Source organism: Vidua chalybeata, chromosome 9 (assembly GCF_026979565.1).
Source record: "Vidua chalybeata isolate OUT-0048 chromosome 9, bVidCha1 merged haplotype, whole genome shotgun sequence".
In the NCBI taxonomy this organism is placed as follows: Eukaryota; Metazoa; Chordata; class Aves; order Passeriformes; family Viduidae; genus Vidua; species Vidua chalybeata.
In genome coordinates this window covers 470,020-494,178 of record NC_071538.1, presented here as the reverse complement: position 1 = coordinate 494,178, position 24,159 = coordinate 470,020, and the positions used below count along the sequence as shown (strand labels likewise).

Here is a 24,159-nt window from a genome sequence, read left to right as displayed (position 1 = left end):
CGGGTTCGCCGGGTGCCGACCGGCAGCGCAGGCCCTTTGGGGAGCCGGGTGGCGGCTCCCCAGAGCAGCCCCGCGTGCCGGGGCTCCCCGCAGCCTGCTCCGGGCGGGTGATGCCCGAGTGGCCCGCGGAGCCCCAGCAGTGGGCTGGGGCTGCGGGGAGCCCCCGCCGCAGGTGGGAAGCGCCGCCAGGGGCTCGGGCCCGCCCGGGGCTCGTCCCGCCGCGAAGGAGAAAGGACCGGGAAAGGAGCGGAGGGAGGAGCGGAGGGTGGGAGGGAGGACCGGGAGGGAGGGGAGGAGGAGGAGCGGGGCGGGAGCCCGGGCCAGCCCCGCCCGCCCCGCCGCTCCGCACCTGAGCGAGCAGCGGCGGCTCCGCGCCGGCCCCGGCCCCGGCCCCGGCCCCTCCGACGCCCGCCCATGGCTCGGCCGCTGCCGCTGCTGCTCTGCCTGGCCGCGCTGGGCGCCGGCTGCCGGGCAGGGACCCACCCCACCGGCACGGCCGGGCCCTCCGCCGAGCCGCTGCAGGACGAGGCGGACAACCAGGAGAACATCCTCTCGCAGGTACCGCGGGGGCTGCGGGCACCTCGGCGTGCTGCGCCCGCCGCGTGGGGCTTGGCAGTGCCGGGCGGTGCTGGGCGCACCCTGCGGGGTGCTGGGTGGTGCTACGTGCCCTAGGCGCTCGGCAGAGCCGGGTGCTCCGGAGTGTGGACTTCTCGGCGGTGCTGGGTGATACTGTGCGCGCTCTGAGTGACGCTGGGTGTACGCTGTCGGTGGTGCTGGGTGATGCTGCGCACATCCTGGGCGATGCTGGCTGTACGTTCTCGGTGAAGCTCAGTGATGCTGTGCGCTGGAGGAAGTTCATCGCGGGAGGCACAGTGAAATCATTCCCCATCAGGGAGAACTTTACAGGCTCCATCCTATCATTTCTCCGGGGGGACTCAGAAAAAGGGAAACTCCTGGAGAGGAGAATTTGTGGGGCCTCTTTGTGTGCGGAGGGGAGGGATCCGGGCCCTTTCCCTGCCAGTGGGATGCGGTGGAGCTTTCTGTTAGATTTGGCTGATCAGGCAGTGTGTTATTATCTGCCCTCGGAAATGGCTAACGCAGAGACTATTGCAAATGTACCGCCAAAGTTATTTTTGTGCTTGGGCTTCCAGAAGCGCTGTCTGCAAATCTCCGTAAAGGAAATTCCTGGCATTGTATAGGGCTAATCAAAAGTACTGCTTCACCACCAGGTTACGCTGCTTATAGGGTGGCTTTCCGTCACTCTTCCAATGTACCCTTGCCCTGTTGGCCTGTGTAAAACAGTCTTGCTCTGGGTAGCAGGTGGCTTATTGGGTCCTTCGTACACAGAGCATTTAAAGAAAGCAGAAAAATCTAAGATTCTTGTCTTTGAAATTCAAAGCAGCGTTCTGTGCACAGTGCAATAAAACAATACCCTGTTGGAAGAAGCCAGTTTTTATTCCCCTTGTAGGTAGTGATCAGCTCTGCGCTCTCTAGAAAGCTCCTTGGCTTGGCAGATTCTGGAAGGGCTGGCCAGTTTCCTCGAGACTCAGGGGATCCAGAGCGTCCTTGTTTGGACCTTGAGCTCTAGGCCATGCTTGTTCCTGGCCGTGCAGGCAGAGGATGGGAGGTTTGCTCACTGCTGGTGACCTGTGCTCAGCTGCTAGGTGACTACGACAAGGTGAAGGCGGTGTCCGAAGGCTCCGACTGCCGCTGCAAATGCCTGGTCAGACCCCTGGGCCGCGGCGCCTGCCAGAGGATTAACGAGGGCGCCTTCAGAGCGGAGGATTTTTACACGGTGGAAACTATCACGTCAGGACCCAGCTGCAAGTGTGCCTGCGTGGCCCCCCCCTCAGCTCTCAACCCTTGCGAGGGCGACTTCAGGCTGAAGAAGCTGCGGGAGGCAGAAAGCAGTGACCTGAAGGTAGGAGAGCAGCTTCAGCTCCCGACTCTTTGACTCTTTGGGGACAAGATTATGAAGCCTTTTTTTTTTTTTTTTTTTCCCTGAGCTTTTTCTGAAAAAAACCCTCTATTTCCTAACCTTTTCTCTTAAACCATCTCCTAGTTATATTTATATCTGCACGTTTGATATAAAAATCAAGCTCAGTTTAAGTCGAGCAGCTGCAGTGGATGATTCACATGATTCATCCTGTGCTGCCTGGGGTTCACCGTGGCTTTCTGTGCTGAGAGCCCAGTAGGGACTGGGCTGCTCCTTGCCCTCTGTCCAGCTCCAAATGTCCCTGGAGGACAGCTCTGCTCTGCTCAGCAGCTGCCAGGACTTTTTTCTGTTGTGGAGAGGGACTCCCAAAGACCCACACAAAAAAAGCTGATTTGGCTTCCATGGGCCAAAAGCTGCTGATGCGTCAGCGTGAGGGTGTGATGCACAGCTGGCTAATGGCAGGATGGATTTGTTGTTTTAAATGCTGACACTTCTCTAGTATTTTATCTCTCTAGTAATATATACCTCTTTTCCAAAAGTGACAGTGTTTGTTTTAAGTACTCCTGACTTTTACTGGATGCTTCCTTTTGCTGGTGTAGCAGCTGGCAGCAGACCCTGCTGGGTTTTCCAGTTTGCCACCAGTGTAGGGCAGCAGAATGTGCCACTGGCTTGGTCCAGTCCCGGCAAGTTCCTGGAGTGGCAGGTTGAGTGCTGGTGGCACTGGTGCCCCTAAATCCCTCTCAGGTGGGACGGGGGGTGGCGTGCAAGGTGCTGTGGGGCAGCTGCCATGGAGGCCGCCACGATGGGCTTGTTCTAATTAATTTGGAGCTTGAGGATGTGTATCATCTTGTCCGACTGCAGACAGTTAGCAGCTTCTTGTCCAAGCTCCCCTGCAGCTAGGGAAGATAAACAGGCACAGGCAGACAATCCATCATTCCAGGGGAGGAGGAGTCCCAGTCTAGAGTTGTTTGGTGGTCCCTCGTCTGGGGAAAAGCCAGGAGGTCCCACGTGGCCTTAGATGAGAGTTGTGAGCTCTCTGCGGTTAGGGGAGGGGACACCCCCGAGGCGACAGAGCCACCCCTGTGGTCCCTTGCCCGGAAGCAGGCAGAGCTCCTGCACCAGCAGCTCCCAGCTCCCTCCTCATCCTCCTCCAGGAGGAGCAGAACTGCCTGGCTGTCCCTTGGCTCCGGCTGCGCTTCCCACCGGGGAGCTGCTCGCAGCCAGCTGTGGTGTGAAAGGCTGTCCTCTAGGAACTGGCCCCGGCTCCCCCGCTCATCTCGCAAGGGCTCGTGGCCAGGCAGTTGCACAAGGTTTATCCAAACACACACACACACACACACACGAAGGTTTTCTGTGCTGCCAGGGTCCATCCCAGGAGCTGGGCAGCAGGACTGCCTTCCCTCCAAGTACAGAGCCCCTCCTGGGGTTGGGATCACTGGAAACAGCCCCTTCTTGTAGGAGAGGCTGTTAAGAAGGAGAGGACACAGTTCCAATACTTAAGCCACTCATGAGAAGCAGCTCCCACAACTCATCAGCGAGGGGCCAGGTGAGGCCACCCCACAGCTCTGAGTACCCCTGAAGGGTTTTACTCTCTTTGCTGGTCCAACGAGCATCACTCTTGCCCGGTCCAGCAGCAGGAAGGGCGCAGGGTCATTTGTGTGTTGTGTTTTACCAGACTGTTTTGTGATCTGACACAAAAGCCCTGGGTACTCCACGTGTGGGAGAGCCATGGGAAGGTCCCTCCCTTGGGTGGGCTGGAGGATGAGTCCCTGAGGGAATGGTGAGAAAGAGAGAGAAATCCAGGCAGCAGGAACACAGCCCGGGGCAACCAAACTCAGTCGAATGCCTGCGCTGGGCTTCCCATGCCTTTAGCAAAGTCCGATGGACCATTCATGGACCATCTATCTAGTGGGAGCCAAAGTCCACAGTGGGTGAAGGGAGGGAAGCAGTGAGTTGATAGGAGCATCAGTGTGGTCTTTGGGGGGGAGGTCAGCGTGGTGCTGGCAGGAAGTAGCTTTATCTCAGATCTATTTTTGTGAAATGGCAGCATGCTGCCTGCAGGCACAGCGAGAGTTTTGGGGGTCTTGGTGCAGAGTGAGTGCAAGGAAGTTGTGCTCAGGATCATTTGGAAGGAGGTTAATGCAGTCTGCAACCTTTGTGCATTGATGGAAATTCTCCAGCCTGGAGGGAAAGTGTCTCCAGTGGCTGTCTGGCAGGCAGTGTGCATTGTATTGGTTGTCTCCATCCAGCTCTCAGTGGAAAGTGGATGCACAGCCACAAAACAGCTCTTGTCTCTTAATGCTGTCATTTTATCTGGCCCAAAAAATCTTTCCTTTGCTGTCAGCTCCATAGGGAGGCTGCAGAGGCTGGGGTGGAAACTCCAAGTGCTGCCAGCAGTGCTGCCTGTGATTCTCCCATGTTTATGAAGCTCTGCTGACCAGTTTGTAGCTGCTGGGAGAAAATGTCACTGCCCTGTAGTAATTCCTATCCACTGAAAATCCTGCTCAGCCATTGGGGTTGTAGAGTCTACAACACATGCTGGACATGTGGGGACACATGGGAACACATGGGACAGGGGGAGGTGACCCAGGAGCCCTTCCCACCAGCCATGCCGTGCTCAGCACTGTCTTCTGTGGAGCAGCACCAGAAACTGGACAAAATACAGAACAAGGGTTCTGCTGTCCAGATCCCCAGAGGTGACCAAGGGCGGATGCTGGGCAGGACACAGGTACAGGGGTGACTTAAACACAGGGTGTCTGTAAAGTGGGTGGCTGCAGGAGAGAGCAGAATCCCTCTGATAAAATTGTTCTTCAGAAAGGCAGCTGTTGCCAGGCTGGCACGGAATTTCTATTTCTTCATTCTTGCATTTTGAGGGTATTTTAAAACTTTTTAACAAGTTTCTTCTTGTTCCAGGAAAAAGAGCACAGAATGGCACGAGCTCAGAGTCTGATCTCAAACTGAGCTGCCTTTTTCTTGTTGCCTCTTTTGCTGGCAGTCACATCACTGGTGGAGTAGTTAAGCCTTTGGGCTTGTGGGAGAGCCTGCCTAGAGGTGGCAAAGAGACCAGCATTTTACCTTGCTCTGCTACTAATCCCCAGCACCCAAAATGTGCTCCTGAAGCCCTGAGGCTCAGTGCAAGTGGCGAGTGTCACTCTGTATGCCGTGCTCTGACCAGGGCAGCAGTGCAGCAGGGCTGTGTCAGGGAAAACTTGCCTTTTCATCCAAATTCTTGCACTCAGATGGAGTGTACTTGACTTCTCGGCTGAAGAAGCCGCATGGGGGTATGTTACACCAAGTGCTGCTGCCTGACTGTTCTTCCCTTGCCACGCAGCTCTCCTCCATCGTCGAGATGCTGGAAAGTGCCTTTTATGGCTTAGACCTTCTGAAGCTGCACTCAGTCACGACCAAGCTGGTGGGTCGGGTGGAGAAGCTCGAGGTGAGTCCCGCTCTCCTTCAATGTCCTTGCCCTCGGTGGGACTGGCCTCCAACCAAGTTCCTGCTGCCTTTGGTGCATTCAGAGCCACGTTGCCTGGGAAGAAATGTTAATTAACTATTTGGCTGAAACCAAACCAGACCAGACTTGGATCTGAACCGGACCAGATCACAGGCAGTGCTCAGTACACTCCCACCCTGTCAGCCTTGCCTGATGCTCTCCGGCTCTCACAGTCCCTCAGGGCTTAGACTGTGAGCGGGATCCCAGCTGTGGCCTCAGCAGGAGCAGCATCTCCTTTGGGTCAGAAGGCCCTGCTGTTAAATTTTTCCTCTTCTCAGTTTTACTTGCGTGCTGGCGTGATGGTTGCTCTCAACCAGGAGCTTTTGTGCTGTTTCATGTGGGGGCGAGAGGTTCAAGGCTGGTGCAGGGGTACAGTCAGCAGGACCGTGGGGAGCCAAGGAGCTCACATTCCTGAAGGACCAAGTATGTCTTGGCCTGTGTTAAAACAGAGCAGAACCCTCAACCTTCTATTTAATTTTAGAGCAGACTTACAGTGAAATAATTTTCACTTCCATACAGTTTAATATTTCTTTGGCTAGCACAGTGTAGGGTTTGCAGTTTAAGCCGTGCTCGGCTATGTAGCAACAGGTTGCCAGATTAAATTCTGGAGTTTTCTCCCGTGGTCTGTATTTGGGATGGTAATTTTTACATTCCTGTCGGAGTGGAGCAGTCCTGTTCGTCTCCAGCCAGGAGCTGAGAGGCGATGATTTATAAAGCCAAAATTCCACTTGCAAAGTATTTCAGGAAGGCACCGTGTGCTCCATCCCGGGGTCAGGAAGGAGACTGCTGAGGGGAGCATGCTTGCCTGGGGGGCTTTGAGTTTCCAAGCATGGAAAGGGGTTTTTGAGGTCTGAAAATAACAAAGCACCAATGTTCCCCTTTGCAATCCCACCCTCTTCCTGTGGTTTAGTGTGTTCTTCAGTCATTACTTGCGTTTGCCAAGGGATTGTTTCAGGTGGGGTTATCGCTGCGCTCTGCTCCAGTACCAAAGTGGCCCTGCCTACTAGCTAGATTCTGCAGGGGGGTTCAGAGCCAGCGGTGCTGGTGGCATGCTGGACACATGGGGTGACCTTTGCAGCCGGGTCACTCCACTCACAGCCCGTCACAGGGAGGTAGATGGGCAGAAAGCTCTGTAGGGCTTAAGGAGTTTGGCCTGGGATGGAGCTGTAGAGGTGTAGGAGCAGGGAATTCACAGGGGTCTCTCATTTCCCAGAAGCGAAGCTGCAGGATGATGTAAAAGCAGCTGAAGCTGCCTGCAGGCACTTGGACAGGATGGAAAAAGGCAGGAGAGGCCTTGCTTAGGAGGAGATCGGCCAGTGCTTGGGGCAGAGCTGAGCTGATGCAGACAGCAGGTGTGAAATGCCTCCTGCTGCTGGCTTAGCATGGGAATTCCTGTTGAGAGGATGTGGAGGAGGATCATACCCTGCACCGGCCGTGGGCTCTGACAACATGGACAGCTGAGATGCTGAACTGGAGCCTGGCACGGCTTCAGAGCATCACCCTCCCAGGCTTTGGTGCTTTTGGCAGCTGCTGCCCCGCGCAGCAGCTGAGCAGCCTCAGCAGCATCACAGGCCACGCTTTGGTGCCGCCTCTCTGCTCAAGGTGAGGCAGATTTTATCCCCTAGGCAGGTCATAAGCCAAACATTACACAGGAGAAGCGGTAAGGGGACAAGGCTGTTGGAATCAGTCATCCTCTCTAAAGGAGGATGGTGTTGAGAGCTGCCTCTGCGCTGCTCCTAGAGAGCATCATGAGATCTCCTGCTCCTCTGCTTACTGCAGCTCCTCTGCTTTGTTTTCAGCTCACAGCTGCCACATCAGCTAGCAATTTTGAGGTCACAGATGAAGGTCACAGTGGGTTTCAGGAGAAATTAATGACTGAACAGATTGAAAATGAAGGATCAGGGTAACCACCCCCAGTGCCTGTGCTAAAGTGCTTTGACTGATGTGCCACCCATGCAAAGCAGTTGCTGTTTGAGGTGTAGAAGCACAAGGAGTGATGAGCAGAGACTGCAACAATCCCTTGGGTATAGGGTGTGCCTGTGGCTGGGGGACCGAGAAGGGTTTTACCTGCTGGCTGAGTTGCAACCAGCCCCAGCTCTGTCCCTGTCACAGGACAGCTCTGACAGCTCTCTGAGGGTCACTGGCTCTTGTCCTGTCCCCAGATTCTCAGATTCTGTGGGAGCAGAGGTTGTTGGGGAGCAGCAGTCCCTGACTGGAGGCACTATGTGGCCGGGCCAGGAAAGTGGGATTAATAACTGCAAGATGAACTTGCTGCCACAGGCAAAGGACGCTAGGCTGACTTAAGGCGTTTCAGCTTGTCTTTTCCTCTTTCTTCTGTGAGCTGGCAAATGTGGCTGAGGGGGGGGGGGGGTTGAAGACCCTCAAGGCCACTCTTTCACTCCATGGGAACCTGCAGCAAAGAGTGGATCTGGGATATGTACACCAGGGATGGGGTTCCTGGATCCCACTGGGGTCACGGGCATCTTCTTAGCAGTTGAAGTGCCCAGCCTCATGGAGAACCCCCAGCTGCGTGCCCGGGACGGCAGCACAGAGCTCTAGGGCTGCGGTTTGGGAGCCATGGAACACCCCTTGTGGTTAAAGTGTCCTCTCTTGCTTCCCTAGGGCATGTCCAGGAACTTCACGCAGGAAGGCCAGCGGGCAGGAGCCAGCGGGGAGGAGGGTCTGCAGGATCCCCCTGCCAGGGAAAACTGCTCCAGGCTCCTCACCAACAGCCTGGCCGACATCGAGAGCTCTCTGCAGCGGGACGCTGAGGCTGCCTACGCTCACTCAGAGGTACAGCTCGGTGTCACTACTGCTGCTCATGCAGCCCTGGGCTGTCTTCTGGATGTGGCCACTGCCCCGCGGTGATTTTCTCCTCACTGGAGTGACCCCGTTTATGCGCCTCCAACTCCAAACCGCGTGTCTTGGCGCAGCCCAGCTGCTGCTGGGACGGGATGTAGGTGGAAGCAGAGGGAGGTTGCTCCCTCGGCCTCCCCCCTTCCCACGGGGTTGTTGGTTTTCGAGGTCAGCGGTGGCTGAGCTGCTTGGAAAGCGTGATGTCATTGCAGGGCCGGCTGGGAAGCGCTGGGAAACAGCAGGGCTTGGGGCTCGGTGGAGGGACAGCCTGTCGCCTGCCTCCCCTCCCTGCCTCCCTGCCAGGAAATTACCCCTCCACCACCAGCCAGCCCCTGTGCCTGGCGGGCTCCAGGCAGGGGCTGGGCATCCCCCTGGTTCTGGCACACGGCACCAGACTGTAGGGGTCCCCATGGGTCTGCCCAGCGTGCGGACATCCTTTGCCTGGGGCAGCAGTTTCTGTGCAGCCCCAGAGAGATGTGAGCGGGGTATTTTGGGGAAAGGTCTGTCCAGGGTGTCCTGAAGTTCTTGCTGCTTCAGTGGCACTATCTAGGATGGCCCGTGCTCCTCTGATCCCTGCTGGGCAGCTCCTGGATCGTCCTGCCCTCACCCCAGTGTCCCTCTGCAGGGCAGTAGGAGGTATCTGGCGGGGAGGGGGGAACAGTTAGTGCACAATTTCCAGTTCAAGCAGGGGTGCTCAGCTCCTGAGGATGGCAAGAGCCTGTGCTTGCCCTCCACCCCAGGTCTGCAGATCCTCAAGCCCCTGGGGACAGGGGTGGGCTCCCACACGTGCACTGTGTCTCAGCAGGTAGGGAAATGGCGCCAACTGTGCTGTACCAGCGCTCCCTGCCCCAGGGAGAGCCTTGCCCAGGCAAGAGCGTCCGGCCGTGCTCCCAGCCCCGCTCCCCTGCTCCCCATGCCGTGAGCTGAGCAGCTGCTGCCTGCTGGAGAGAAGCCAGCCCCAGCCAGGCAGGGGAGCAGAGTGTAGGGCTTTTATTACCCCGAGTGACCTCATTTCCCAATATTCCCCTTTCCTCGCTGCTAATTGCAGCAGGGCCCATCTTATCAGCCAAATGGGCACTGCTTCATCCCTCAGGCCGGCTTTCTGATTTTCTTTAATGAGATGAAATCCTTCAGACCTGAGCTGTGGCAGCTGGTCCTGGCCCTGGGGGGGTTCCTGGTCCCTGCCTCGGGAGGTTCCCGCTCGTGCTGGGAAGGTGCCTTCAGCCTCTCTGCCCTGTGAAAGCTCATTGCACATTACACACTCTGCAGATCAGCTGCTGGAACCAGCCCCTGGCATTCCAGGGAGTGACCCTACATCTCCTGCCTGCCCTGCATCCCACAGCACATGCCTTATGGAGCCCTGAGCCCCAGAACCGTAGGGTGGCACCAGGGATATGCAGGAGCAGCAGTGGTCAGCCACCCTGCTGTGTCTTGAAGGGTTTCCCATGTCAGAATGGACTGAGGGAGACCCTAGGAAAGGAGGGGCTGCCCAGCAGCCCAGCATGGGGCTGTGCAGCCTGACCTGCCCTTTCACCAAAACGGGGCATTTCTAGCCCATCTGGTAACAACCTACTGTGTCTCTTCCAGGGAAAATATGAAGAAAGATTCCTGAAGGATGAAACCATCTCCCAGCAGATCAACTCTGTGGAATCCCTCCCAGAGCTGCACCTCTCTCTGGCGGAAAAGAAGCCTGAGCAGCTTTTGCAGAGGAAGATGCGGGTGAGGAGCCGGCCTCCTTCCAAGCCCACCATTGTCCGAGGGGTCACCTACTACAAAGCCCAGTCCACCGAGTCAGAGAATGACATCGAGGAGCAACGTGAGTTGGGTATGCAGCCATGGTTGGTGGGATGGTGGCTGCATCTTGCGGCAAAGCCAGTGCCTCATCCCCTGGGAGTGTGGGGGGCAAAGTGTGTGGGAGCAGCAGGGGGAGGTGGGACAGCTGGTACCTCACCGCTGGGCAGCCTTTGAGCCGTGTACGTGGGGCAGTGCAGCATTGTTATTCCGTGGAAAATCCCTGGTAGCTGAGGAAATAGCTCACTGCTTTGGTTCAAAACACTCAGCATCAACACCTTTTCAGAAGTAAACGGAGGTTTATTAAATACGCTTGTGTTTCAAATCCGCCTGCCCGATGGCATCCCGGGAGCTTTGTGCAGTGTTTGCTGTGGTGGAAGGCAGTTCAGGGCTCACAGCCCTGGCTGTGCTGGGAGCAGGGGCTGAGCCCTCAGGGACCAGCAGAGTGGGCAGGGCAGAAGGACAAGTGCCCTTCCTGTGCAGACTGGCTCAGCAGTGAGGACATCCAGCCCTGCCCTGCGGGGCCTTGTGAGCTCCTGGAGATGAGGAGGAGCCAAGGGTGCCCGTGCTGGCTGGGGAATCCCAGTGATCCCCGTGCCCTGGCTGAGGCTCCTGCTTTGGCAACCCGGGTTAGGTGAGTGGGATCGGGTTTGGAATGCAACTGGGTCTCCATCCTGCCCAGTCTCTGGGAGGTGGCAGGGCAGAATTGATCTCTGTCACCTTCCGCTCTGCCTGGCCTGAGGTGGTGGATGTCGCTGTGATGGGGCCTCACTCACCTCCTGACATGGGCACTGTCAGCCTCTGCAGTTCTCTGAGGGGACATGGAGAGGGAACGCAGGTGGATTTAGTACCAGACAGCCTGCAGCAGTGGCCAGGGAGCCAGCTGGAGGGGCCTGGCTCCCCTGGCTGACACCTGTGCCTGTGTTTGGCAGTGGACGAGCTGTTCAGCGGGGACAACACGGTGGACCTGCTGATAGAGGACCAGCTCCTGAGGCCCAGCACCAGGGCAGGCGAGCCCTTGAGAAAGCCCTCCCCAGTGGGGTGGCCGCCCACCCCCGGCATAGCTCCCACCACCCTGCCAGCTGCCGGCACTGCTGCGGCCTCCACGGTGCCGCTGTCCACTGCCACGCCAGACCCCACCGCCGTGAGCTGGCTGATCCCCGCCCCGGAGTCCGTGACTGCCCCGGCAGGGCTGGCAGAGGAGGGGACCCCGCAGCTACCGGCAGCCGTGGCCAGCACAGTGGTGGCCACGGCCACAGAGAACTTGCTTGTGGCCACCCCCACTGGAGGCTGGAGTGACGTGGAGCGCAGCCCAGGAGCTTGGGTCCAGGCAAACACCCCCGCAACACCGGTCAGCCCAGCCATCCCTGCCACCCCAAAAGAGGGCCTGGAGGAGGAAGACATCAGGAACATCATTGGTGAGTGCCTGCAGGTGCTGCACCCATCCAGCTTTGTGAGGGAGGGGCTGGCTCATGCCCACAGTGTGTCCTGCTAAGCACGGCACACCTGGATTTGGTCACAGGTGGGAGGTGTCATGGAGATGGCAGCTGGACAGCACTTTACCGGGGTGCCAGGTTTAATTATTAACTCTGGAACCTACTGTAGTTTCGTCCCACCTTTAGGGGCTGGGCTGGGCAGAGGAAAAAGAGGCGGGACCTGAGACAGGCAGCAGCCTCAGCTGGAGCAGGGACATGGCCGAGGCTGTGGGGAGATGTTTGTGGGGTCTGGCCAGTCCTGCTGGGCCTCACAAAGCTGCACCAGAGCCAAGGTGGCAGGGGGTACCTGCTGGGTGAGCAAGGGGCTTGGAGGGGGGTGATGCCTTCAGGGACAGCATGGCCACCGTGCCTCTGGCCTCACGAGCCTTTCCCTGCCCACACAGGGCGCTGCAAGGACACGCTGTCCACCATCTCGGGGCCCACCACCCAGAACACCTATGGGCGCAATGAGGGAGCCTGGATGAAGGACCCCCTGGCCCAGGAGGAGAGGATCTATGTCACCAATTACTACTATGGGAACACACTGGTGGAGTTCAGGAACCTTGACAATTTCAAGCAAGGTAGGTTTGCACCACCTCTGATACCACGTTAGCCACCGCTCAGCTGATCCAAGCAGCATCCTCCTTCCTGGGGATGCTGCATCGTAGGGGGATGATCTGCCTGGGAACCTTCCATTCTTGGAGGCTGGCACCCGGTGTGTGGGATACAGAGCGTGGGACAGCTCAGGCTGTGGCTGGCGGCCAGGGAGGGAGTGCAGGTGGAGCTGTGGGCAGAGAGTGCTGCTGGCATGGCCACTCACCCCGCAGCAAAGGGAGGTCTCAGCAGCCAGGTGTGTCTGCCCACACAGGTCGCTGGAGCAACTCCTACAAGCTCCCGTACAGCTGGATTGGGACAGGGCATGTTGTCTACAACGGTTCCTTCTACTATAACCGGGCCTTCACGCGCAACATCATCAAGTACGACCTGAAGCAGCGCTACGTGGCCGCCTGGGCCATGCTGCACGACGTGGCCTACGAAGAGTCCACCCCGTGGCGGTGGCGAGGCCACTCGGACGTGGACTTTGCCGTGGACGAGAACGGCTTGTGGGTCATCTACCCAGCCATCAGCTACGAGGGCTTCAGCCAGGAGGTGATCGTGCTGAGCAAGCTGAACGCGGCCGATCTCAGCACCCAGAAGGAGACCACGTGGCGGACAGGGCTGCGCAAGAACTTCTATGGGAACTGCTTTGTCATCTGTGGGGTCCTGTACGCGGTCGACAGCTACAACAAGAGGAACGCCAACATCTCCTACGCCTTTGACACGCACACCAACACGCAGATCATCCCTAGGCTGCTCTTTGAGAATGAGTATGCCTACACCACGCAGATAGACTATAACCCCAAGGACCGCCTGCTCTACGCCTGGGACAATGGCCACCAAGTCACCTACCATGTCATCTTTGCCTACTGAGACCCCCCCACCACAGTGGGGCACTGCAAGCCAGGGGCCACCAGCACCTTTATTATTTTTATTGTTATTATTGTTATTTTGTACAAATTGAAGAGTAAATGATGGGTTTTGTTCCAAGCTGGCTTTTGATGGCGGATTGTAGATCGATCCCCAGGCCAGAACCACCCCCTTCATCTTTGCTGCATCCTTGCTTCTAATTTTCCTTCCCAGGGGAAGGAGGTCCTCCTTCGGAAGGGCAGGCCTGGCTCTCCTACCCGGGGACGAGGAGGTGGCCCAGACACCACCATCCTGTTGATGTTTTTAGCTACAGATGATCAGCAAGACCCCCCGAACCAGTGCAAAGCTGCACGCAGCAGGCACCAGCGGGATGCTGCTGCCTGCCTGTCCTGGTGGAGGACCTGCATGTCCCACGAGAATGTCCCGTCTCTCAGGACCATCCTCCCGGCTGACGGCCAGCAGGCCCCTTGGAGATCCTGCTGTACAACAGGGCTGCGAGCACAGCTCCGGCAGCCCCTGGTGCTGGTACTTACGTCGAGGACTGTCCCCTCCAGCTGGGGCTCTGCTCTCTGCAGGCCACTCTGGGGGGCTGGGTGCACCCCGAGCCCTGACTCACGCCTGGAGGGAGCTGGCGGCAGGAGGGAGATGCTGTAAATATGTGTAGATGGCTTTTGTTTGTTCATTTTGTAACCCAAATAGTCCCCCTTGGCATTTGCTGGGCGAAGGCTCTGTTCAGCTGGGTGCTGGGCTGCCTGGGCAGGGGCTGGCAGAGCCCTTGCTGTGCCACTCCACCTCCTACATTCCCTCTCATGCCCATGCCCGCCCTGGTCCTGGACCATCAGGATCCCCTCACAGAGGCACAGCCCTTGCCCTCCTGCCCATCAGCATCTTGTATTTACCTGCTGTCAGTAATAAAGGATCCAGTACCTTCGCAGCTGTCTGGGGCTTTCTTTGGCTCTGGTTCACCCTCTGGGTGCATGAAAACGCCCAGGGGTGTTTTGGGTGGGTTTTGGTTGGTGTGGGGAGAGCCAGTTTACACACCAGATGGAGACAAACCCCAGAGGGCTCTAGGCTGCTTGGGAGTGATACTGGGGCAGGGTGACATGCCATGTCCAGCCCTCATGGGCTCTGGCAGGCTCTGGGTAAGCAGCTCGTGTAGGACACCTGCTCTCCAGCACAAGGAAGGAGACAGGGTACACTGTGCCAAACAGAGCCACACTGGAGCCCAAGAGATGGCAGACCAGGGCAGGTGTTCCAGTAGTTTGCCTAAGGAAAACAATATTAACACGCACAAAAATGAGGTTATTAGTAATAAATAAAAGAAGGATTTTACTGCCTTCTGTACTGGGGACACAGAGAACAGAATTACACAGGATAAGAGATGCTCTCCACCACCGGAGCCCAGGGGTGCTGGCTGAGGATGTGGTGCCACAGCAGTCCCAAGCCCCCGGCCCTCACCAGCAGCTCTTCCCAATGTGCCAGGCTGTACCAAGCCCAGCCACCACCCCAGTCCCCTGGCAGCAAATGCCCCCAGAGCAGCCAGCAGCCCCTACCCACAGCAGCAGGGGAGCCGTGTGCCTCTGGCTGGGGCACCGCTGGGGTTTTTATTTCTGACTGTTGTGAGCTGGCCCAGAGTCAGGTGGGGCCAGGCCAGGAAAATGAACTGGTGCGAGCAGCACAGCCAAACCCCGGCCAAGCCCAGCTCCCTCCCAGCAGCGCGAGTGCCGTGAGGACGGGGCCCGCGCTGCCTGTGCCGGGGAGGTGGCAAAGGGCACAGCTTCTCCAAGGTGTTGCAAGGCACATACTTCAGAGGGGTGTATTGCTCCTCATCCTCCTCCTCACTGCCTCTGGAGCTGTTTGTCTTGCTGCCATATCAACCTGTATTTCCTAACAGCCACACACATACACGAAAAACAATAATAATAATTAATAATTAAAACCACCACGTGAGCCAGTTAGCGCTCAAACCACGAAGGAAAGACAGCTGGCTGGCAAACTGAAGCTCATCATCCTCTTTGTGAACTGCACAGGGGAGAAAAAGTAACGTTACAACATGCTGAAGTCATTATGCAAGGCTGATGCTCTGCTGGTGGCTCATCCCAGCTGAGCACCAGTGTTCTGGAGCTCCTGGGCCCAGCTCCGGCCTGGGGCCTGGCTGACAGACACAGGATGGGTGAACAGAGCTCCACTCTGCAACGGCAGCACTTGGCTGCGGCCAGTGTTTGGGGCAAATGGAACGTTCCCCGCTGCCCGGCGAGTGGCTGGCTGTGCTGGCGAGACAGAGAGGGGTACGTGGTGCTGAGTGTGTGTGATGGGTGTGTGGCTTCAGGAGAAGGTGCTGTGGCTCTGTCCCACAGAACTGAAGCAGCCCCTCTGCCCCAGCAAGGCCAGTGCTGCTCCATGGGCATTTGTTAGCAGTGAAAAGTATTAAATAGCACACACAAAAAACCCACGCAAATAAAAACCAGGAAGGGAAAAAAAAAAAACAAACAAACTCAAAAAAACCAAACTTTACAAATGCATCTGCTGCATGAAATAACTTCCTTTGGGCCAAGCCTTCAGCCGTGCAGCCACGTGGGCTGGGGAAGGCAGCAGCAGGATCCTGGAGAGCCAGGCAGGTGCGGGGTGGGCAGTGCCTTATCGGGCAGCCCAGCCCCAGGGCAGTGGGGTTGTTCTGCTTGTAGTGCTTTAGTGGTGAGTGCGGGGCCCCAGCACCCTCTGGGGGGGGCTGGGCTGGGCTGCTCCACCACACTGCTGCACCCCAGGGTTTCCTGCTGAGGGAGGCTGCACAGGCAGGATTTGGGAGGGAATGATGAGGAGTGGGGCTGTCTGGTCAGGCCCAGCACCTGAAGCTGGACATCCTCCTGCTGCCCAGGCACACTGCAGGGAGAGCGGCCCCATCCCAAGTGTGGGTGTCTGCAGTATTGTCTCTGGCTCACCAGCCCACCTCTGGCAGCCCAACAGGGACTAAAATGAAAAACAACCCATAATTCTGGACAGCGTGTAAGTAGCGGGGACGGCCCGTGTCCCCCACGTTGTGTGGGACCCCCAGGCCTGTCCCCGGCGAGGAGCCAGCTGAGCTGAATTATCCCCAGGCAGGATGCGGCCATTGGGCAATGTCAGGCACAGGAATGGGCTAAAGGGGGCTGTCCCTGCTGTGCCCATGTGCCAGGAGGCCCAGGACCTGCCAGGGAAGGGGCTCGGGCTGGCAGCAGGACCTGCTGCGTGCCGGTGCTCCCCTGTGTGCTGCCACAGGAGCTACTGCAGGGATTTGACAATGGCCCTCAGGGCATGGGGCGTCTCTGGGACGGAGGGGGATGAGCTGTAGAAGGTGTCGGTGTGATTTCTGCGCTGCTCTCGGAGGTATGGAGGGACAGATGAACTTTTGATGTGGAGGATCCTGGTGTCCATCACTTCGCAGTCAATCTGCATCATCACCTCGTAGTCCTGCCCATTGATCACATTCTCTGCAAAAGTAAGGATACAAAAAAAAAAACCAGGTCAGAGTTAGCCCTGCAAGCTAGGGATCCAACAGCACTAAAAGCAGAGGTTTCCAGACCTTTTTCTGTCTGGAGCAGGAACTGCAGTGGAGGAACTTCCTTTCTGTAGCTGGACACATGGAGCTCCATCTCACACAGCAGAGCCTCAGACTGCTCATGACACCTCAAAGAGCCCAGACCACACTTAGCATGTGCAGTCACACCTAGAAATTAATGTCTTTTATTTCCTCTTCTTCATCTGCACATCATTACTGACAGAGTTTGCACTGTGTAACATTCATTACAGAACTGTTGTTCTTGAGCCACTAAAGCATGGGAGTGATTGAAAATAAGCTTTATTTAAGAAAGCTCAATGTTTCACTTTCTGTAACCCTCTGGGGATCCACTGGGGATCTTGAGGAATTTCTTCACCAGTTTATTAACAAAAAAAAATCCTAAAATGTGATCTCTCAAAAGAATTAACTGTGCCTCATTCCCATCCTGACCTAGCTGTTGTACTTGAGTGATGTGGTGACACTGGGCAAGGCCACTCCCCTGACAGAGGCCTGGATGCAGGAAGACCTTGACCAGCACACGGGACCCCCGTGTGGCCCCCAGCCTGGGACATCTGCTGTCACAGGAGCTGCTGGGCTTACAGGCTGTGCACATGGCTAGCATCTGCTGCCTGGATTTAAAGGTGGGAGACTATTCCCTGCATAGACAGTGTGCCCAGGAATGCAAGAGCTGAGATCGGATTTCCAGGCAAGACCAATCCTTTCAGAGCCAGAAGACTGCCATTGGCAGAGTTTCCTTTCTGTGCTCGGGAGGATGGAAGATCACCTAATGGAAAGCGTATGGACTGGAGGAATGCAATATACATTACTAATTTTTACTGTTTTCCTGGATTAACTCTGACTCTGGATGACAGCTGAAGACTGTGGCTGGACCCTGTTGTACCCCACACCACCTGTAGAAGCCATTAGATCAACTATGTCTGGTATAGTAATGAGAAGCAGGAGCAAACTCTTGCTAAGGGGGCTGAGAGCCTGCAAGGGAAATCAAAGCTTGCACCTGCAAGAAATGAAATGGAAAAAAGCTCTGTATGTGCCACCAAGAGACTGAGGCCAGAAGCAGCTGTGCAAGTCTCTGTGCCACTAACCCAAACCCCTGACAAGCACCCCACCCCTCCTGGATGCTGCCCTGCTGATAAAGCCCTGCTATGACATAAGGTGCTGGGACCCTTTCAGAGGCTATCCCTCCAGGTCACCCCTTCTGTCTGCCTTTGGAGGTGCTCTTAACTCCCACCCACAGGCTCAGGACGAGTCAGCAGAGGGAGCAGGGCTGCTGGTGCCACTGAGGAGAGGGGACTGGAAAGGGGAGCAGAGGGGCACAAGGGGAAGCTGAAGGGCACAGAGCCTGGAGCCAGCAAATGGGCACAGATGGGCTCCCTGTGACACCACAAGTTGGAAACATCTCCTCAGCTCTCATGCTGCAGTTGATGGAACCCCAGCTATGTGAGAAACAGTGCTCCAAAGCCACAAGTGGGTGAGGTGGGATGGGATGGTGGCCAGGGCCAGAAAAACATCTTGGTAGTGCAGTGAGCTTCCCTGACTATTCGCAGCAGCCAGCACAGAGGGCTGTCATTAAGTTCTGGGCATTGCACAAGACAGAGGAGAAGAGCAATCCCAAGGACTGCCCAGGCAAGGCAGGGAGCTGTGCTGTGTGGGTGGCACTGGGGAACCAGCCCAGCCCATTCTGGCCAGCTGGGATCCTGCTTACCCTGTGCTGACACAGCTCCCTCCCAACAAAGTGTGCCAGGATTAAGTAAGCTACAGCTCTGCTACCCTGTGGCAAGAGGGTCTGTGTCTTCTGAGTCCACCACAGCAGCGAGAGCTGGGAGGAATCATGCTCATGGTGAGCTTCTCTGGCCAGCAGGCACACAGGGGATGCACACCCCCCACACAGACATCCACAAAAAGTACCCAAATCCTGCCCTTGGCCTGTGAGTTAGCTCAGAAGTTGAAGGCAGGTTTGAAGTTGGCATCTGATTCTTTCCCTTTTTTGTGGTGAAGGCATTGAACTGCTGCAGAAAACCTCTGCAAAGGCTTTGATCTCACAGGGGTGAGGGCAGCAGTGGGAATGGCTCAATGCCCACTACAGGCATTTCCAGCAGCCTTTCTCATTACCATTAGCTCCAAACTGACACAGAAGAGGAGGTAGGATGTTCCTCAAAGACAGAAATTACTGCTTGGTGCTGCTGCCAGGCACCTGGACCAGCTTCATTCTAAGGAGGGGTCTGAAAGTGGTGGCAGCCCTGGGACACCCGGCCTATCCCAGCCCAGGGAGGGGCTGATGCTCTGTGAACACCCATGTGATGGTCTCAGCAAAACAACAGGCAAACGTGACCTGAGTGCAGCTGGCACAGTCCCCTGTTTGGAAAGACTGTCATTGCAAAAAATGATTCCACACGGCTCCATCCTGAGCTTGATGCTGCTAAACTGCTTCATGATCTGGATGGGGAATAGACAGCATACTTAGAAGAAGATTTCTGGAAGATGCTAAACTGGAGAGATTCCAACAACCTTGGAGTGGCTAGATTGGATGCGACTGCAGTTTTGATAAAAGAGAGAAGCTGTCCAAAATCTTCAGAATGCATTTCAACCACAGCCAGAGCTGGAAAACATTAGTAAAAACGTAGCTGAGCAGAAGTACTACAGAAAAACCTTGAGGACTGCAGAGGATCACTGTGGATAAGCCAACAGAATGACAGGATTGGAAACAACAGCTCGACTGCAAGAGAAACATATTTAACTTTGACCAAGTTTCTAATGATAATGAAATACAAGCCCTGGATCAAAGTACCTTGGGGAGATGAGAGGATCTCCATGATGGAGAGCTTTTAAGGAAAGGCTGGAGGAGCAGCTGCCCATCAAGCCCCTGGGTACCAAAGCTCCACAGACACTTGCATTCACTGCTGGTCCCTCTGGCCCTGCCCCTCTGTGAGCTGCAAGTCCCTGCTCCTGACCAAACACAGCACCTCGAGTTGTGGGTTCTCCACTGGACTCCACGGTCTGACCTAATCCCCAGAACAAGCACACGATTTTGCCTGGTGATTCCTGTGTCAGATCATTCAAAGACAGCCTTGTCAGGCTTTCTTCCTCTCCTTCCCCTCCTGTGCAGTACCAGCATCTGGAGGTGCCAGTAGGGCAGAAGGTGGGTTTCCAGAGGGGCTGTGCCCAGCACTGAGCTCAGCAGCCAGGTGTGGCTGATCCCTGGGGGGCTCAGCATGTAACCAGTGCTCAGGCCAGCCTGCACTCCCTGGCCTGAGCACAAAGCCACCACCCCTCCCAGCGAGGCACAGGTAGCAGGGTGTCTGTGAAGCAGAACTGATGGCCCCAGGCTGCTGCCTGCTGCTCAGGTGCTGGCTGGAAGGTCAGCACTGCCAGTGTGTGTTACACAGGGCTGCCCAAGGGCCCAGAGCAAAGCTGACACGGAGTGATCTTTACTGTTCTGAATTACTTATGACTGATGTTTTGTGGGATTACGTCAGTGAAAACACAGGAACGGATCTCCTGTAGAGGTGTCTGGATTTATAAATAGATTTATTGCTCCTCTTTGAAGTTCAGAACATACAGTTTTTCACACAGTGCAGACTCAGGCTTAAGAAGCCATTCTTGCTGGGCCAAGAGCCTGTGCTGCAGTTAATTATTTGTTAACAGGTTTAAAAGCCATGCTTCAGATGACTGACTATTTCAAATTAATAGCAAAGGTAATTGTGCCAAGCGCTGCAGCTCTGACTGCACTTTCCCAAAGAGTCTCACTGGCTCTTGCAGGCTGTATGAAACTCCCAGCATGAGCCTGATCTAGGGAACAGAAACCTAATTCCCAGTGCTGTTCTCCCCCTAAAAACAATCATGTTGCAAGATCCAACAGATGAAAGCTGAAGTCTGTGGTCCAAACCAAAACCAAATAGGGCTAAGGGCATTTACTACTGCTACAAATTACTGAAGATGATAGAAGATTGTCTTCATATTTGAAACACTAGATTTTTAAAACTGTATTACTGAAAAGGCCATAAACCCAAAATCATCCTCCTTCCTTCGGTAGCACTGACATCCATCAATCAGTTGGCTGTTCAAATGTCTGCAAGATTGAGCACCTACTTCTATGGGAGATACTCTCTCAGAGAAAGGGAGAAGACAGGCAGAGGGCTTGAAAGGCAGGCAATGAAACTTTTGTTCTGCAGTTAGTAAGAACAAATGGTGATGTCAGCTGTCTCCACAGACTTCAACTTTACACATATCAGGCTGTTTGGCCCTATGGACACATCTGTCTTAAAGATGTAATTCTGATAATTTATCCTTTCCTACCTATCCCTTCCTATCTTTCCCAAAAAGCTCTGCTGCAGCAAATGATCACTGTGAAAACTGGTGTCTGCAGAGAAACTGAAACAGAGCTCCCCTGAAAGGCCACCTGAGCTCGCGGGACTGTTTCAAACACCATGGAAAGGCTTTACAGCTTTCTGAAGGCGCATTCATGCCATACGTACATTTATAGAGCCTTATTCTACCAGAACTATGAATTTTACTTTACTCTGGGCAATATCACAGTGGATTACAAAAAAAATACTCAGTGGGACCAATACTCTAGCATTCAGTGAGGTCCTCAGTCCTCAGGCCCTTTTCTAAGGCCTCAGCTGCCTTTGAAGCAGATAACCCAAGTACCCAGTGGTTGCTTTCTGAGTAGGTGACTTTAAAATGGTCAGAACCTGCCTGGCTCTGTATCTGCTGTGCTCACTGATCACACATTTAAGGTGTTATCAGCCACACAGATCTGGACTACATGTCCTTACTCCTGCTAAGGTACAGGGAGGGCAATCACTTGCCCCATCCTTACTTTAACTGCCTGTCCTTGTCAATAAGGTGAGAGAATCATGCCCTCCTTGTGTGTGGGGGGTGGGGAGCAGAAGGTGACTTTGCTATCCATGGAACCAGTTTAACTGATGTCAAAATAGGAGCCGGTGAATCACCCCTGTGCAAGGTGATCCAAACCCACCAACTCTATTAAAACCATCTTTGCTGAACAGCTACTCACATTCTGTACTTTCCACAATTCCTTCTAAAGAGAAAGTTTTCAGTCTGTGTCAGCACTAATCTACACTTGGAGCCCCTTCTGCAGGCCCATCTCTCACAGCAGCAGAAACCAGGGCAGCTTTCAAAGAGCCACTAACAAGTTCCAGCACCTGTGTGCTTTGTGTGAGCTGCACCAAGCTGACAATGATAAAGTTTAGCTTTAGGAATGATTTAGCACCTAATTATCTAAATAGTTTTTATAGCCATAAGCCCTGGCCCAATCCAGAGCTTATGTTTAGGGTAGCAGGGCTCAGGAAGCAGGAGCTTCAGGAGCTGAAGGCACCAGCTGCACTCTGCTGCACTGGCCTGCTGAAGGGTGGCAGCTGTCCCCACACATAACTCACGGGGCTCTCTCCACGTTGTCACTGCAGCAATCTTCCATCTCATCTCTGTTAAGAAGCCCTGACTGTCTTACCCTGCACATCTGGACAATGTTTCCATCTGAAGGGTTGGTATACACTACCAAATAAGTATATAAATGAAGCAGTGTTACAGACTAAAAATACGCTCACTGCAACAATGCAGCAGGATTGCTAAAACATTTACAGATTGGATCGTTGGACAGGATTGTTTGAGGCAAGGGAGCAAGTTATAGTGTGACCCAAATAACTTCCCTATTTAAAAGCAAATTCCTACTTGGAACTGCTTCCAAACAGAGCAGTTGCAGTGGCCTCACCTCTGTGAACTCAGCTGTCCTCAGTCCCGGGCACACACTAAGTGAGATCCTGGCATTTCAGTCTCCAGATCTCCTACCATCTCTCCAGCTGTGAACCAGGCATCTCTAGGAGTACAGAAACACTGGATCCACACCATCAAACTCACCCTGAGAAGCCATGAGCTGTCTCTCTCTTCATGCCCAATCCATTGGACCAGTGGTGTCAGGGATTATCCAAGGGAGATATGCAGAGGCATGAGAGGTAAGCAAAAGAACCAGAGGCAACAAGCTCTCAGTGGTCTCTGAAGTAAATAATGGAGCCACCAGAGAGACTGGCACTGGCTGTGGGTGAGGAGCATCACCTGCCCTCAGCTTACACCACTGTGTGGTTTCTGGAAGAGGCCAGCAGCACCTGTGAGCAATGCGGTCAGTGGCCAATCTGTGCCAGCTCGTGCTTTGCAGTACCTGCTCTAGACTGGGAGATCTCAGGGAGAGGGAAGGAAAGTTGGCTCTTCCCAGGGACCATGTCCCACTGGATTGCCTACCTCCCTTTTCAATCTCCTTTCATGCTGCATCACTTCCCTCTAAGAGAAGGAACATGAGCTACTGAGGAGATGGCCCAGTGCAGACTTGGTGTGATTGCTCTTGTTTTGAGAGGGAGCCAATGGTCAGGAAGAGAAGAGAAGGAAGAGAAGACCAGACTCACCAGTGTTGACCCTTGCAGGCACTTGATTTAAAACTCCCTCAGATGATGTATTTCTCAGAAAAACAGAGACATTTTTGACAGCTCTGGCTGTGTATATGCGTGTTGTTGGCAGGGTAGCATTGCTGCAGGATGACCCTATTTAAAACCTAACCATCTGTGACAATGCTAATGACAAGAGGCAAAAACACAAAGAGAAAAGAAAGACAAGAGTAAGGAGTTCTGCTGCACAGAAAACTCTTGGGAGTGAAGGAAAGAGGCTAGAGGAAGAGCAATGCTCTTAGTCAGAACCATCCCATGCCCACATGGGAGGCACTAAAAGGATAAACAAACTTCCCACACTGCCTGCAAATCCAGACCTACCCACTTTACAAGACATAAAACTGCACACAGGAGAGTAGCCCAGAAAGGCATTCCAGCAAAGGCTTCTTTCAAGAACTAGGGCTGCAGGGCTTGTCCCAGGACCAGGGCACTGCACCCTCTGAGTGCAGCAGGGACTGGGAGCCATGGCATCTCCCCAGCACAGACCTGTGTATGAACCTACTGGTAACAATCCCTTCACTGCAAAATGAGACCGTCTGTTTCCACCTTTTAGAAAAACACTAATCCGTGAGTGAACCTTCCCCCTTGTCTCACAAAAGCTTGCTTCCTTTCAGCACATTCAAAGAACCATCTTTTTCCGAGGTCTTTGGACACAGTATGTTGCTGTGCTGAAGGGATCATCCTTATCCTCACTCACTCTCCCTCTGGGGCCTCCAATGGAGCACTAAGGTAGGACTTTCCGCTGCAGGAGCTGTGCTCTTCCCAAGCTGTTGCATGTGCCAGGACACACTCAACTCTCACAGCATCTGCCCACTGGTGCAAAACTGAGACTTCGGTTGAAGCCATTTTTAAAAGTTTGCCTTATTTGTCACCCGCCTGATATTTATACAGACTCAGCGGTTACTACCAGCACAAGAACACTTTACTCCTTCCTTCAGCAATGCTGACTTCCACTTTAAGTACTCCTTTACACCTTGGTCCTCCACAGACACTAGAGATTCCCTGGCAGGCTTCCTCTGAAAAATATTTTTACTATTTATTTTATGCCTCAGGCATGCTGTTGCTCAGTATCTTTTTCTGGCTTAACTTCTTATGGTTTGACATTTAGTCTGCCAGAAACTATCCTCTTT

The 24,159-nt window shown here is 54.7% G+C and overlaps 2 protein-coding genes across 5 annotated transcripts in view; one reads left to right on the top strand and one right to left on the bottom strand.

Moving 5' to 3' along the window:
* The first annotated feature begins 386 nt into the window (after positions 1-386).
* Positions 387-13,949, top strand: OLFML2B (olfactomedin like 2B). 2 transcript variants are annotated; one of them, XM_053950777.1, is made up of 8 exons: positions 387-558; positions 1,658-1,921; positions 5,268-5,372; positions 8,052-8,222; positions 9,873-10,101; positions 11,009-11,494; positions 11,956-12,132; positions 12,420-13,949. In XM_053950777.1, the coding sequence occupies exons 1-8, from the start codon at positions 415-417 to the stop codon at positions 13,019-13,021; spliced, it is 2,178 nt and encodes a 725-aa protein (XP_053806752.1). In that variant the 5' UTR covers positions 387-414; the 3' UTR covers positions 13,022-13,949. The 2 variants fall into 2 exon arrangements, with proteins under 2 accessions (XP_053806752.1, XP_053806751.1); XM_053950776.1 differs by having other exon boundaries at positions 9,873-10,110.
* A 366-nt stretch (positions 13,950-14,315) lies between these two features.
* The window catches only part of ATF6 (activating transcription factor 6), a 75,032-nt gene continuing 65,188 nt past the window's right edge, over positions 14,316-24,159 (bottom strand). For all 3 annotated transcript variants that reach the window (XM_053950779.1, XM_053950778.1, XM_053950780.1), the window contains one exon: positions 14,316-16,485. In XM_053950779.1, the coding sequence (XP_053806754.1) occupies positions 16,277-16,485 (209 nt within the window). In that variant the 3' untranslated portion in view covers positions 14,316-16,276. The remainder of the gene's footprint in view (positions 16,486-24,159) is intronic.